General features: G+C 35.6%; 1 protein-coding gene across 1 annotated transcript; it reads right to left on the bottom strand.

The window, feature by feature from the left end:
* Positions 1 to 2,072: 2,072 nt before the first annotated feature.
* LOC121325901 (growth hormone-inducible transmembrane protein-like) lies at positions 2,073 to 14,298 on the bottom strand. Its single transcript, XM_041268975.1, has 9 exons — positions 14,192 to 14,298; positions 13,201 to 13,360; positions 12,698 to 12,800; positions 11,099 to 11,210; positions 10,651 to 10,792; positions 8,630 to 8,738; positions 7,213 to 7,401; positions 3,837 to 4,008; positions 2,073 to 2,829 (listed from the first exon to the last, which is right to left on the bottom strand). The coding sequence occupies exons 2-9, from the start codon at positions 13,330 to 13,332 to the stop codon at positions 2,742 to 2,744; spliced, it is 1,047 nt and encodes a 348-aa protein (XP_041124909.1). The 5' UTR covers positions 13,333 to 13,360; positions 14,192 to 14,298; the 3' UTR covers positions 2,073 to 2,741.
* Positions 14,299 to 15,082: the final 784 nt, after the last annotated feature.

Genomic DNA, 15,082 nt, shown 5'->3' with positions numbered 1-15,082 from the left:
CTTGTCCCTGTATTCTTTTGTTGCAACTGGTACAAATATTAGTTTGCTAAATAACTAAGGTTTGTTGCATTTAACCAACAATGACTAATACACTTTAAGCTATTTACAAATGCTTTACTAACATGTCTGAGTTTATTTTTGTTGGACAACTTTATTGGGTGCTTTTCATTTAAGGATTTGTAGTAAAGGAGGGCTTTGAGAATCTAGTCTGATGGGTCACTTTGGTGAACAGACCTCCGAAGAGTTCTACCTTCTTTTTTTCCTATGGATATTAAAGGCAGTAAGAAATTAGAAAGCTTATCTTGTACAATTTAAACCACTTGCATACTTGTCACATACAATCAGTGCCTTCCAGGCTGTGTGTACAGTGGACCTCATATAGATTAGGCTGTAAATGCAGTGATGAAGACACTAGCTGAAACAGTTGTCTACTTAACTGTTCTAGTTTCTGACAAGTTTCACCTTGGGATCTATATCGAGTGCTATGAAGTTTTGGGTGCTGCAAGTATGCTCAAGCCATGACAATGAAATTGCACAGACGTCATTTCAATACGAACTGTTTGCAAGTAACCTTTTACAAACAAAACAAACCCGTTTCAGACAATAACTGGTTTACATGTGCATTGGTTTTCTTTTTTACATGCCAAATTGGATCCTTTATTATAACAAGTGTTAAAATCACATAGTTTTGAGCTGTTATCCAGCATTGTTACAATATTAAATGTAATGGAAATTTAAAACAGACCTGGTACAATACACAGCATTACCCATGTCCTGCTATTGTCCCTTAACATTGCCGCTAAAGATCATTGATTTGGTTTTATTGAGATGTGATGTTTTGCTGGAACAGATTTAGTGGCAAAGCAACACCTGAGTAAAAGAAAACAAAGTTCTAACGTCTGGACCTAGCTTCTCAGAAGGTTAAAAAAAAAAAAAAAAAAAAAAAAAAAAACATGTTTAGGCATGTGAACAGGGTTAATTCAAACACCATGACTCCCATCCATTCTATCATATTATGCATGTACTCTGTGTCTTACTTAGTAACAAAGTGCTTATTGAGAGATATATTACAGACAAAAATACCTGGCAAATCAACACCATTATGTAAAAATTAGCCAGAAGACTACATATTAGATTTACAGATAATGCACGTCACACGTCAACTACAAAGTCTTAACATGGTGCAGTATGAGGGCTTATTTAGGCTTCTTTTGTTTATGTTTTGTTTCACTGAAACAAAACTCACCAGTATCTTTTTCATTATATGGTTGAGCTATCCCCACTGTAGTACTGTAATCCATGACACCACTTCCTGCTTGGCACTTCCCTCATTGTTACTGGCAACTGTCCATTTCAATAAGGTCAGGAGTAGGACAAGTGGATTTTCAACCATTAAATTTTGAGACAAAGGGCCATATTTTTAAGCATTTACTCCAGTCTTCAATTAACTCCTATTTTTGAAAAAAAAAAGTACTATAAAAGAAAACTACTTTTACAAACTAAAACAACTAAAGTTAAATATTTCAAGGTCATTTTGAACCACTATAATTACTGGAAAGAACTCATAGCTCATTGAAGAGGTCCAGAAGGTACAGGACATCCCTTTCCCTTTGAAAAATAAAAAAACTATCAGTTAGTCCATAGAAATGTGATATTTTTCACCCCTCGTTACCTTAAGTTCAGATCCAAGGCATACTATCAGGAACATGAGAAACAAAGCAAGCAATTGTTTAGCTTGGCAGAAATACAAGGAAGTGGATATCACATTACATTAAATCAATAACTGTAATGAAAAACAATATGAATCCTTTTTGACTGATGTTGGTTCTTGGCCTGCTAAATTTGAAAACTAAACTTTGTCAAGAAAAATTATATACAAATATATTTATATATGATTACAGACAGTTGTGGAAATTTGGGGCAGTCATATAAAACATCTAACAATCCTGCTCAGCAATGCAAAGCCCAATAAAAAAAAAAAAAAAACTAAACAAAAAAACCCCAACATTTTAAGTTTAGGAATTTCAGGTTCTCCTATTATCAGCTGAAGTAAACACAAATACAAAAATCAGTTGAAGTCATTTTTATTTTATTTTTCTGCCTTGCAACTGAATTTTAACGAACATTGCACCACAATGCTGAAAACAACCCTTCAATTCTAAAGAAAATTTTCATATCCGTAAAAGCATACAAGATTCATAGGTCAATAATCAAACCTTGCCCCAATAAATAGGATGAGTAACAGTGATGCACTGACACAATTGTCATGCTTAAACATTTGAAGATTTGCAAAACAAAACATATTGTACACACTTTCTGTGTTACAATGAAAAACGCACAAAAGTTCCTGCAAGAAAGTAACACTAATGCGTTTATAGTTTAATAACTTTTAACAATTAACAAGAATGATTAATTCTAGTTTAATTACAAGATCTAATAACCAGGCTGAATCAATAGGTTTCGTCGTACTAAAGCTGTTGTTTTAGTTTAAACTTCCCATTAAAGCATGCGCCCTAGTCATAAATCAGAAACTGGCTTTTAAATAAAACAGTCAACAACAGATGAAGCTATACTTAAAGAGCACAAGTGAAGGTTAACATATTTTATTACCCTGTATTTCTAACACAGAGTTACAAAGCTAATCGATCTTCCAACTGAATGTGATCACTGTAGTACAGCAACTTTCCATGAATTAGTCCCAACAAAACAAAAAAACAAAACAAAAAAAGAGTAACATGGTCTTATTTCCGTTTGCTGCCGCCTCCATTTGCAAGAATGGTGACCACTCTGATGAAGATGTTCAGTGTGTCAGTGTATATTCCTAGGCATCTATTTAAAAAAAAAAAAAAAAAAAAAACATGAGAAAAGTGTTTAATATACATAGCTCTAATGATGTTATCTACAAAATATAACAAGTACATGTGTTGTGTGTAGGGGCAAGAGAACCACAAAGTGAAGCAGAGCTCTAGCTGCTCAAACTGTGCAAAATAATGGACTGTTTTACTGTGTTATGTTACAGATTTTTTTTTTTTTTTTTTAAAGCCCTTTTTTTGATGATTTAAATCAAGCATGCATTTTATGAAACCCTTTTCACCTGCTTCTGATGGTAAAAACAGTTTTTAAGGTTTTGTGAACAGATTTATATTGTAATAAGAGATATAAACTATATTGCAATGACTCTCAAACTGTCTCTAAGTGGTCCCAAAACACTCTGGCAATTCTGGGCTATAAGAAAGATGACAACCAATTGCATGGTATGAATAATAATAAAAACATCTGCCTTTACCAATAACCTTGGAAAGACAAACATAGCTTTGCACAGGGAGACCCATACAAACACTAGGCACTGTTGGCACAAGTGTAAGTATATTTCTAATATTTTTTCACAACTTGTTAATTTTATTAGTCTTTTTGTATCAGTATTTTTGAATGTATACCCCTGGGAAAAGCAAAGGACACATACAAAATATGTAATGAAACCAATAATTTAATTTGAGATTTACTCAGCATCAAGTGGATTCACGGACCCATATTAGCACTACCTCACCCCAAGTAACTCACTACTGCACCAATATCAGTGATCTACTTAATCTATTACTCCCTTTAACAGAAGTATATCTTAACAGTAGACTTTTTAATATGTTTTTGTGGATTCCCCATATCAGTCAGCAAGCCCCTATCACCTAATGCTGTAAATAATTATTTTATAATGCGATTTGTTTTATAAGCATACAACCTGATATTATGTTCACCATTTTTATAGATCATGCTTAATTTGTCTCTGTCATAAGCAGATAGACATTTTTAACAGCCACAAGCTATGCTCTTATACTTACGAATTAATAGGATCATATTTCTGTACTCCATAGACAGGATAAGATTCGGCACGTTTGATTACTTTCTGTGTGTCGTACAACAGAAACATGCCAAACAGAATCAGACCACCATAAATAGCAACAGAGTAGAGACCTGCTCCAAAAGCTGAAGTAGGAGGCAGAAACATTGACCCTAAGGAAACAATCAAACACAGATTTTTATAAGATTACAATTGGATTTAAATTCAACTTTTACAATACACGCCTACGTTCTTTTTCTGGACATTCAATATTCTTAACTTGTTTCAGCATCCTGCATTCCTCCAGCTGACAATGTCCAAACTGATGTTAGAATGTGTAGTAAATTAGGTATACAATTTATTTTATTTATACAGTGGTTTGCAGAAGTATTCACACCCTACAACATTTTATTGAATTACAAATAACGTGTGCATAGTTTTTCAAACAAACTTTTTTTTTTTTTTAAAGCTGTAGTGGTTAAACTGAACACTTATGAGGAGGAGGTTCAATGTCAGCAAAACCTATAAAGAAAATGTACAAAATGAAATTTACTCATTGCATAAGTATTCAGCCCCTTAAGTCAGTACTTGGTAGAAGCAACAGCTGCAGCAATTACAGCTATGAGTCTTTTTGGATAGGTCTCGACTAGCATTGCACAGTAGGGTAGTGATATTTTTGCCCATTCTTCATGGGAAAATTGCTCCAATTCTGATGTTTGTTGGGGATCGTTGATGGACTGCAATCTTCAAGTCTCGCCATAAATGTTTTGATTGGATTCAAGTCAGGACTTTAACGGGGCCACTCAAGAACATTAATTCTCTTCTTGTTCAAGCACTCCAGTGTGGCTTTGGCTTTGTGCTTCGGGTCATTGTCCTGCTGAAATGTGAATTTCCTCCCCAGTTTCAGAGTCTTGGCTGACTCAAACAGGTTTTCCTCAAGGATTCACCTGTATTTTGCACCATCCATTCTCCTCTCTATCCTGACAAGCTTCTCAGTCCCTGCTGAACAGAAGCATTCCCATAACATGAGGCTGCCACCACCATGCTTGACAGCTGGGATGGTGCTGACTTGGCGATGTGCAGTGTTGGGCCTGAATTTAGACAGAAAAGTTCCATTTTTGTGGTTGAATACTGATGCAACTGAGATTAATCTGTTTTTCTCTGTAAATCTTACTTATTTATATTTTTTTTAACTTTATCAATGTGGAGTAGTTTGTGTAGATTCTGCATGTAAAATCAAATTTCAAAGTGTCGTGGAGTACGCTCAAGTGCCAACAAAATGTGAAAACTTTGCAGGGGGGTGAATACTTCTGTAAACTATTGTATATAAATTAGTCTCTAGGCGCCCTTATAACGTCCAAATGTTAATAACTGAGACATACCATAATAGTTTGGTGCAATCACGTAGAACTTGGATTCCCTTGGCAATAACAGACTTTCACACGTGTCAGAAATATAAAATAATAGTTATTTAAGAATAAAAAGGGATGCACAACTAACCTAATATTACAGAATGCAGAATGATTAGAGATATGCATCAATACTGTACAGTTCATTGATTCCACTGTCAAATGATTACAACGACCATAACATCTTCAGCATACATGATTAATATACCAATATTGAATATGGCTTATCACACAGTGTCTATTTTGCATTAGTATTTTCAATACCCGTTTCTCGTTGTAATCAATCATGTCAATATGTATGAGAATTACTTCAAATTCCCAATTAGAACGGAATTCAACATTCCAGAACCTAATTTAACAAATTAGTTTTACTGTGTAAATTTATTTTAGACGTGTTGTATCAAACTAAGAATATGCTATCAACCTCAGTTGATAATTTGAATATATAAACTCAGAAATGGGGCAATGAACAAATTCTCTGCATTTATGAGGTAACTCCTTTGAGTTTCACATTTCAACAAACAAAATACATTTCTTACACACTCTAAAACAGGAAGTTATAGTCTATTCCTAGACTAGTTTATCCACTTAACTTGATAGCATTTTCTTCTGTTACTTTCGAGTCATAAAACAATTAATATTAGACATGTTGAATACTTAGATTTCCATATAAAGAAGTCAATCCGTGTTGATGAATACTGCAGCTCTCTGGATCCGAAGTTCCAATGAAGACGGTACTTTGCTGCACAAATTGTATTGCTAAGCTCAGAATAAACAAACAGTTCTTTTCAAATGGAGATCAGCTTGTTGATCTCCAAGTCTTGAAGCATTATAGTTGTTGTTGGCAGTTTTCTATCTGGAAATAGTTCCGTTGATCAGAAGTAACCCAGTTCAGATGATGCATTGCAATTGAAGAGTTATGTACTTTGTAGAAATGTTCTTGTTGCAATTCTTCTGTACGGATAATACATGACCTTAGGTCCAGCTGCTGGCTTTGCTTCCATTTACTGATTCAGTCTCTGACAGGGCAAAGAGCTATGGCTCTCTTCAAAGCTGACTGTAGCCATTCTTCAGAACATTGGTTCTTTCTTGCTTTCCGTGAATTCGAGCACTTCTGCTCCCATGATTCTGCAACTTTCTTCAGAGCAGTTTAGCTTCCATTTCATTCCTCCGAACTCCATGCCACTTCAAGCGGGTGGAGCTCCCTTCTTTCTATTGCCTGGAGCGCTGTTCCTCTGTGGGGCAAACTCACGCCTTCTCATGGGTACACACACCTCCAGCACACATCTTTTGAAAGTCGTGCGGCTAGTTTTGTTGTTCTGACTTCCACCCTGTTTGGTTATTTTGGGCTGTGCCCGAGTCCACGTGGGGTGTTTCTCATTGGTTGTTCTCGTTCAGAGACAGCCCATTGTTCTCAACTGGTCTGTGATTTTGACCCGTCGGCTCTATTTATGAGGGGAACTGTTCACTGTCCAAAGTGTCAAAGCATACTTAACTGTCTGGCTCGCCTTCTGCAAGATACTGCTGGCGTCTAAATGATTCAATCAAAAAAACACTTGTAGAGCAATTAGTTTACGACTCTTTCTAAAAGCATTCTTTGTCAGTGGGGGAGTGTGACCAGAAACCAAGACGACAAAATGGTTTAAGATTCCCCTCTGTATATTTTAATTCTGCTACAATTAATTTGAGTGGTAACCAATAGTGACCAACTAAATTCTGGTTCTGGGTCAACTAAACTACATTTTGTCTAATGCTATTTATACTATTAGTTTTGTAGTATCTACTGGTAAAATAACCTCTTCCTCATAGCTGGAAGTACTGCTTTGTCTTTTCATTAGGAATTCTCCAACAGTTTACTGCTTTGTCAAGAAAACTGGGTGGTAGTAAAAAAAGCACTTTCCACTTACAATCTGAAATACCACTGTACACTAATAAAGAAAATACTAAAACACTGAACAATCTACTCACCAATTGATGAAGCAAAAACCAGCCCTAAGCCCACAGCCAATGGACCGCCCATGTTTAGGAACTTCTCACTAGGGGCACACATTGCCACAGTAGAAAGACCTCCCACAATACCAGCGGTGTACCAGGCAGCACGGATCAGCAGAGGACCCCCTAGAAGAGTCACTGGAGCCACCACGGCACCCATTACACCTTCATTAAAAAAAAATAATAATAATAATAATACACATATGATCTCATGTTCACGACCCTCATGCACTCAATCAGAATGCCTACTGGTGGTTTCACCCATCAGTTTCATCATTTGGTCAACTAAAATGCCAAATCAGTAATGTAACTTTTTTTATAATTTTTTTTAAACTGAAACTGTCCTTCCACAAGATATGCAACAAAACACTGAGAATTTACATAAATATCATGTTAGCCTTCCGTTTATCTTCCCTTACTTAATGCTTGGTGTGGTTGCCATCTTGTGGTACAATAAGAAGGTACAGCTGGTACTTAAGATATGAATAACACAAAAATAACAACTTTTGGTTTAGAAAATGTAGTCAGAATAGAACAAATATATTTATTTATTTATTTTTTAAACAAAACAAACAAGGAACATGTAAGACTGTGTGTAGCCTACCATTCTTCCCCTGGATAGAGCTCTTATTTATACATTAATCATTTTTAACTGTTTTAAAACTATAAACAGAAATTAAGTGAGAAATGTAACTTGTTCTACATACAACAAAGGTGATGAGACCGGAATTTTCAATTCTATTTTTGGTTTTTATTTTTCTTTTTGCAAAAGCCTTTTCTGGAGGTGAGTGGCAATGCTCTTGATTAGTAAAATACAATATACAGTTCTATACAGAAAAAGACTTTAGTTTTTTTACTGTCTCCCATGCTTCGTACTGTATATCTGCAATGCTCACCCTATATTTGTGAGTTAAATTGCATTATGGGGGAAATGGGAGCCATGATCTTACCATGTTATAACCGATTCCGCACTGTAACAGGTCGAGTTACAGTGGGTTAGCACTGTAATCCTTGAGTCTAAAACACATACCTTGGACACTTTTATATAACTTTGACAGATGCAAGCAAAATACTGAGGGATCCGACAACCAGCACTCATTAATAATAGAAAAACTCTGATATGCACAGTTAAATCAATGCTCAAGTTTTATAGGACTAGGATATAAAGGGGCTGATGTAAGGATAGGCCAGGGTTCTCCCCAGGAATTCTGTACAGCCGAGCAGCAGAACATTACAGCTGGGTGCACTTTTAACAGAAAAATAAACTTGCCTTACCTTAAATATATAATAAGACAAAGAAGTCCCACTGATTTTAGCCGCAATAGGGATGTTTTGCTGCTGAAAATCACTCTGCACATATCCTTACATCAGCCCCAAATAGTCTAAAACGTACCTGCATACAACATCCAGGCAAGGTGTTTGGGACCTGGGCTCTGGTCATAGGATATTGACCTGACTACCATTCCTGCCCCTATCATGGCAGCAAATGTTGCACCTATAGCCTAGAAAAAAAAAAGAGTTTACATTCTGGCACAAACATGCAATACTTAATTATGTGACAATGGTAATAATAACAATCTTTATTTTTATATAGCGCCTTTCATAGTGGACCACCATCACAAAGCGCTTTACAAGATACAAGACTAGGGTGTGTGAACTATGCATCAGCTGAAGAGTCACTTACAACAACGTCTCACCCCAAAGACAGAGCACAAGGAGGTTAAGTGACTTGCTCAGGGTCACACACTGAGTCAGTGGCTGAGCTGAGATTTGAACTGGGTACCTCCTGGTTACAAGCCTGTTAACCACTGCACCACACAGCCTCCAATGGTAATCCTCAGAAACACTACACTACCACAATAGTGGACATTTTAAAGCACTTAATAAATGTTTAAGTCCAAGCAACACACATTTTGATTAAAATATTAACTTCCTAACAAATAGTAAGAAATCTATGAGAATGAGTTTCAAGCCCCCACTTTCAGTAGAAATGTTCTATATGTTTTGAAAATGTAATGTCACAAAATTGGTGAAGTGTACTACTAATATATTTGAATGTATATTGAATATAATTGTTCAATCCCCTGTAACTAAAAGAGCAGATTTACTGTTTCATTGTTATTCTGATTTCCTATATGGGATATTCAAATGTGCTTACAGTATTAAACACATTTCATGAATGTGTAGTACAAATTAAGATGAAACTGACAGCAAATCAAGTACTAAGCAGAGATTGCATGATCTACTCCAGAAGTAGAATGGCTATTACACAGCTTTAAGTAACAGCAATCTGGTCTTATCACCATTTCAGAACACTTGCATGGATAAATTTACACTGCAGAAAGCTAAGAGGTCTTTTGAAAAGCACCCTCTTGTGGCTAAAAATCTTATCAACTGTGTATAGGAGTTGCTACCAGTGATTATACGGATTGTTGGAAACTGAATTTTTAGTCAAAGACAAACTATAAATGCATAGTTGTTTGGATTTTAAACAAATGCCTGTAGTGTACCTTAAATTTGAGAATCAAACTTATTATACTGTCTTCTAAGGCAGATACAGTAATCTGCCGTATATCAGCCCATCACATATCCACCCTAATCGTTTATCCACCATGATCAAGCTCTTCAGCAAAGTCACCCACGTGTACAATGCTAATGCAGAATGGCTACAGGAAAGCGAAAGCAGGTTGTACAAAGTTTTTTTTTTTTTTTTCTCGTAATGCTATGCATTTTGCTACTGTGTAAACTGACACTAATGTAAGTGTATACAGCACTGTGGCAGAGCAGGAGCCCTGAGCATGAACAGTGTTTTTTGTGTAAATGTATATTTTATATAGTGCGCATTTATTGTAATTAATGAATGAAGTACCTGGCGCTCCTGGAAGAGCCTGTCTGCTGTGTGTGATTACCAGCTGTGGAATATAATCAGCAGGTACGTGTGTTCCAGCGGGGCGTCACTCTTTGGATACCAAAGAGTGTGTAAGCAAATCGAAACTACAGACAGCTAGGTGAGTAGGAGAACAGAGAAAAGTAGTTCAAAGATTAATTCAAGTGTTTTCGTACACTGTGTTCTATGTATTCCGTGCGCTACCATAGCTGGTAGTGTCACATGAGCGGTTTCTAAAGAAGGGATTAAGGGGAGCTCCATAATGAAAGCTGAATCACTAAAACAACAACTGAGTGAACATAGTAATTGTAACAGCTGTGTATAATGGTATTTAAAACAGCATTCATTTATCTGCCTTTTTAAATATCCGCCCTTACTCCGCTCCCACCAGTCAGATAGGCGACACACTACCATATCTGGAGAAATCAAATTTGCATTCACTTATTTTTTTACAAAATAAATGCAATGAATAGCCTTCCCTCATTCATATGGGTAAAAAATTATACTGTGTGGTAGATTGTTCTTACCAGCCAAGAGCCCCTCATCATCAGGTTCATAAGCATCGGCGATCTGCTGACTGCTACAGCAGACAATGCTGTCATCCCTACACTTCCTGCAAAGTACATGTATGTAGAGTGGATTCTGTCTTTCACATACTGAGGCCAGATCCTGTTGGGGGGAGTAAAAAGCAGAACACTAACTGTAATTAAATAGAGTTATGAAAAGTTATCGTGTAAGTCATGTTTGTAGTACTTACTATTCATTACATTCTGATCTGGTCAAAACCCAGAAATGTTCCCCAATACATTTTTTTTGTTTTTTGTTGTTGCTAATATTCAGGTATTTAATTAGGAGCACATGCAGCCTCTTGATTTTCAGCTTAACTGCAATCAAAGCATGTTGGGTTTTGTAGTGGTACCTGTAGTTCAAAGACAATTTGGTCTCAGTCAATGGGATTATATTTCATTTACTTACACAGCTTTTTCAATGGCACCAATTTCATTTGACATCCCCAATCCATAGTAACATAAAGCCCCAAGACCAACTACAGCTCCTCCAGCAAGGACCACTCTTCCCATGTTATCAACTGAAAAACAAAACAATTTTTTTTTTAAAAGATAATACATGTACCTTAATATTACTGAAATGACCAGAAGTTAATTGAACTGGTTAATTTCTACAAAATAGTATCTGTAAATAAACTTCTGTAAACAGGTCTGTATCACTGATAACGGCAGAGGATTAAAACATGGAATACAAACTGTGTATTAAATATAAAAAATAAAAATAAAAAAAAAAACACCTTAAAGAATGTGGTCTGTATCATCAATATGGCAGAACTTGAAACACTGTGGTGAAAAGATTAATTTGTACTGAAAAATACTGCTATTGGAATTTAACGGAGCAATTCATAGACTATAACTGTGTATGAAATGATAAGACAAGTGAACTTTCAATATCATGTCAAGGTGACATTTAACATGCAAATTAAATTAATATAGTTTTTAAGAAATTAGGCTTTGAGAGGTATGTGGAAGAATTGTAAAACTGCTGCCACAAGAGTACGATTTCTTGTATAATGCTGTGACAGACTGAATGAACCCTAGTCAACTCCCTCCCTCCTGACCTGTCAAGACACGTTATAACAGACACAGTGTGCCCCAGACTGGATGGTTTGGCAGTTAATTCCATGGTCAGTCAGAAGTTGACAATACAGAAAGGAGGCGGAGTCACAATACCAGAAGTCATCGCCTAAATGTGGTAAGCGATGTTTCAGTCATGGATTGGAGGATGCATGACTGCACTCCCTACCAAAGGGGGCATGGCTGAGGGTATAACAGGGGATGTGGCAAAGCAATCTGTTCCTCTGTTAGGGTTACAAAACGACTGGGAGGAATGAATAAAAAAAAAAAAAAACAGTGAGTGTTTAATGTTGTCTTGTCTGTCTATTTAACTGTTCTTTTTTCATTGTAGATGGCTAAATATCCTGGAGCTATCGCTGTTAAGCCAGCATCAAGCCCGGACTGCACTGCACCATTGTGTATTCACAAAGCCACTTGCACCTGGAGCACTTACTGTTGGACTGGTGATCGTGTAGGTGTGTGTTATTATTTCAGGACTGAAGCCTGTGGTTTTAAGTGGCTTTACACATCACTGTGTATTGCCAGTATCATTATTTAAGCAATTAATAAAGCTTTGTTTTCACCACTGAACTGTTGTTGGACTGTTGTTACTAAGCACTGCATCACCTCTACACTACAAACCACTTTGCCACAGATGCCCACTTGACTCATGGAGCATCATGGAATACAGTTGTGTATAGATTGTGAAGTCAATACATCAGTGTTAGACTAGGTCTTAATCTAGAAACCAAAAAGCCACAAAACCACATATAGCAGCTAGATTACGTCACAGGTCAAAAAGAACGGTACTAAGCAAAACACACAAAAAGTAAACTAAATAAAGAACCATAAAACCAGGGAAAGAAGAAGCAAACACTCAAGATTATCTACATTACTCTGAATAAATAATAAATGGGACATACACACATGTTATGCAAACCAAAGACCTTACATTTAATTGCAGTTTCCATCGCTGGCTTAAAAGCTGCCTCTTTGATTCCTTCTTTAGCTGTTTTACTATGCCTGAAACCAAATCGAGCTTTGGTGGCATATCCCTGAAAGAAAAACCTCTTATCAGTCATAAATACTAAGGAAGTTTTTACCTGGTCTGCTTTCTCATTAAGTTTGATATGGTGATTCAGATTTAACATACTGGAATGTAGTGGTAGGTTGCATACTGTAAAACTGCAAAGCGTTTGCCCAAAATAACTGTCCATCCAAGTTACTTTTTCCTTGTGGTATTGTACACTACAGTTTTTTTTTTTTTTTATCCAATCTGATTTTTTTTTTTTTTTTTGAATGTGGCAATGCTCTGAATTCATTAATTTTGTGGTGGAATTCTAATAATTAAATTTTAAAGTATAAGTAATTCATATATATATATATATCTATATATATATATCTATACATATAATATATATAAACCTTAGTGAATCAAAATAAACATTTACAAACCTGGTTCAGCTGCAGTAGTGGCAGACTGCTCTTCAGGCCAGAATTTCTTAAAGCTGGGGATGCCTGGGTCAATGCAGAGCGCAGCCCAAAGGCTGGCAGACTATGCAAACACACTAGCCTTGTCACCAACATTATGGCAAAACTAATTCAAAGAGGCTCTCTGTAATAAAGAAAGAAAAGTTAAACAATGAGTCAAACTGATGAAGAAGCTCTCTTTTTTTTTTTTAGGAAACATGAAATCACAAACCATCTCCAAAACTCTATCTCCAACTATTTCAAATACTAGTGAAGCGCAAATCCCAGCAACTGCTAGTAATACTATGGTGCATAATTTATGCCAAAAATTATTTAATTAATTAACAAATAAACAAATAAAATAAAATAAACAAATATTGTTTTCTATGTAATGTATTTCGATGTTTATTTCGTTTTTTATGTTTAGCTTGACAGCAATTCGATTTAATTAGAACTGAAGAAAACTATTTTGTTATTGTTTTCTTTTTTATGTAATCTTAGTTACAGATGATGTCCATTGATGACATTTCAAACAAGGACAAGTTTCATGGTTTCTCAAAGTCAAATTTTGGGAGGGGAGAATATAAAGAGGATATCATGATTTTTCGGTTGTGTTTATCTAAGTGAGACAGCTGAGTCATTGAAGTGTCGGTACATAGTCATACTTAGAAATCAACACATTTTGTAAAATACACTGTTCCATGCAACTTAATAACTATGCACACAACGAAAAGATTTGAAGCCGTCAAGTCTCACAGAAAATGTTAGCAATACAAACCTTAACCTCAACAGATGTGTATTTTTTTTAAAACAATGTTCTCTGAGGTTTAATTAGACCCTAAACAAAACGAAACTACAGTACAGACGAGTAGCTACCTCTCAAAAATGCAATGTATACACAGTACTTTTGCTTTGCTTAGATCTATTTGTTTCAATAACATATATTTTAATCCATTTAGTAAATAAGAATCCCTACCTTTTAGCTAATGTGACGTGTGTTGTTTTATCGATGTAAGTTAAACAACCTTTCTTGCGCACCAGAAAATCACTCTGATGTAACTGGTAGTAACCTTCCTGAAACGTCTAAGCTATTACGTCACAAATAACGCGCCACCGTAGTGAATCCTGGGATTTGAAGTTTTCTTCGGCCATTAATATTTCTGTGGCTTCCAAAATCTATAAAGCAAGAGTCTCATTTATGCCATCCACTGGTTTATTTTATTATTGCACTTAATGTGGTATTGCTTTGTTCCCATCAGATCCAATTATATTTATCACAATATATGCACCATTATTTATTGATAGTCCATAGTAAGTTATTATTTGAAATTTGGAAACTGTAATTCCTGGAATTAATTATTAATATAAGCGCCTATGTGCGGAAAATAGACTTTTTTTTCCAAATACATTTTACTGCTTGCTTTTTATGCATACGTATGTACACGTGCTAATATTGGAACAAAGGCGATTTAATATTTTATTGAGAGTGTTTTATTTCATGCTTCACGATTTCTGGTGTGAGGTGTCGTGTGATTTCACGGGCCCGCACACATGCGCATTCAAGCATAATACAATTTCTTCTTGTTAACTCATTTTTCCACTAGTGAGTTTCGGTTGCACATTAGTTTTATGGATCACTTATAAACAATCAACAATGGATACAGGTTATGTAATTTATGTTATAAACAATATTAAACTGTAATGAATACCTGCTATAGTAATGCAGTGTTATAAAAACATGTCACTATTTTATAAGAAACATTTGAATTATGTATAAATGACATGGAGCTATGTGTGCAACTCACAGTATTTGGTGTAACACGAATAGGAAATCAATTGTAATAATTTCTCATAGTACCTTAATTAT

This window comes from Polyodon spathula, chromosome 13, assembly GCF_017654505.1.
Source record: "Polyodon spathula isolate WHYD16114869_AA chromosome 13, ASM1765450v1, whole genome shotgun sequence".
Lineage (NCBI taxonomy): Eukaryota > Metazoa > Chordata > Actinopteri > Acipenseriformes > Polyodontidae > Polyodon > Polyodon spathula.
The sequence above is the reverse complement of the archived record's forward strand: the minus strand, read 5'-3'. Positions and strand labels throughout refer to the sequence as shown.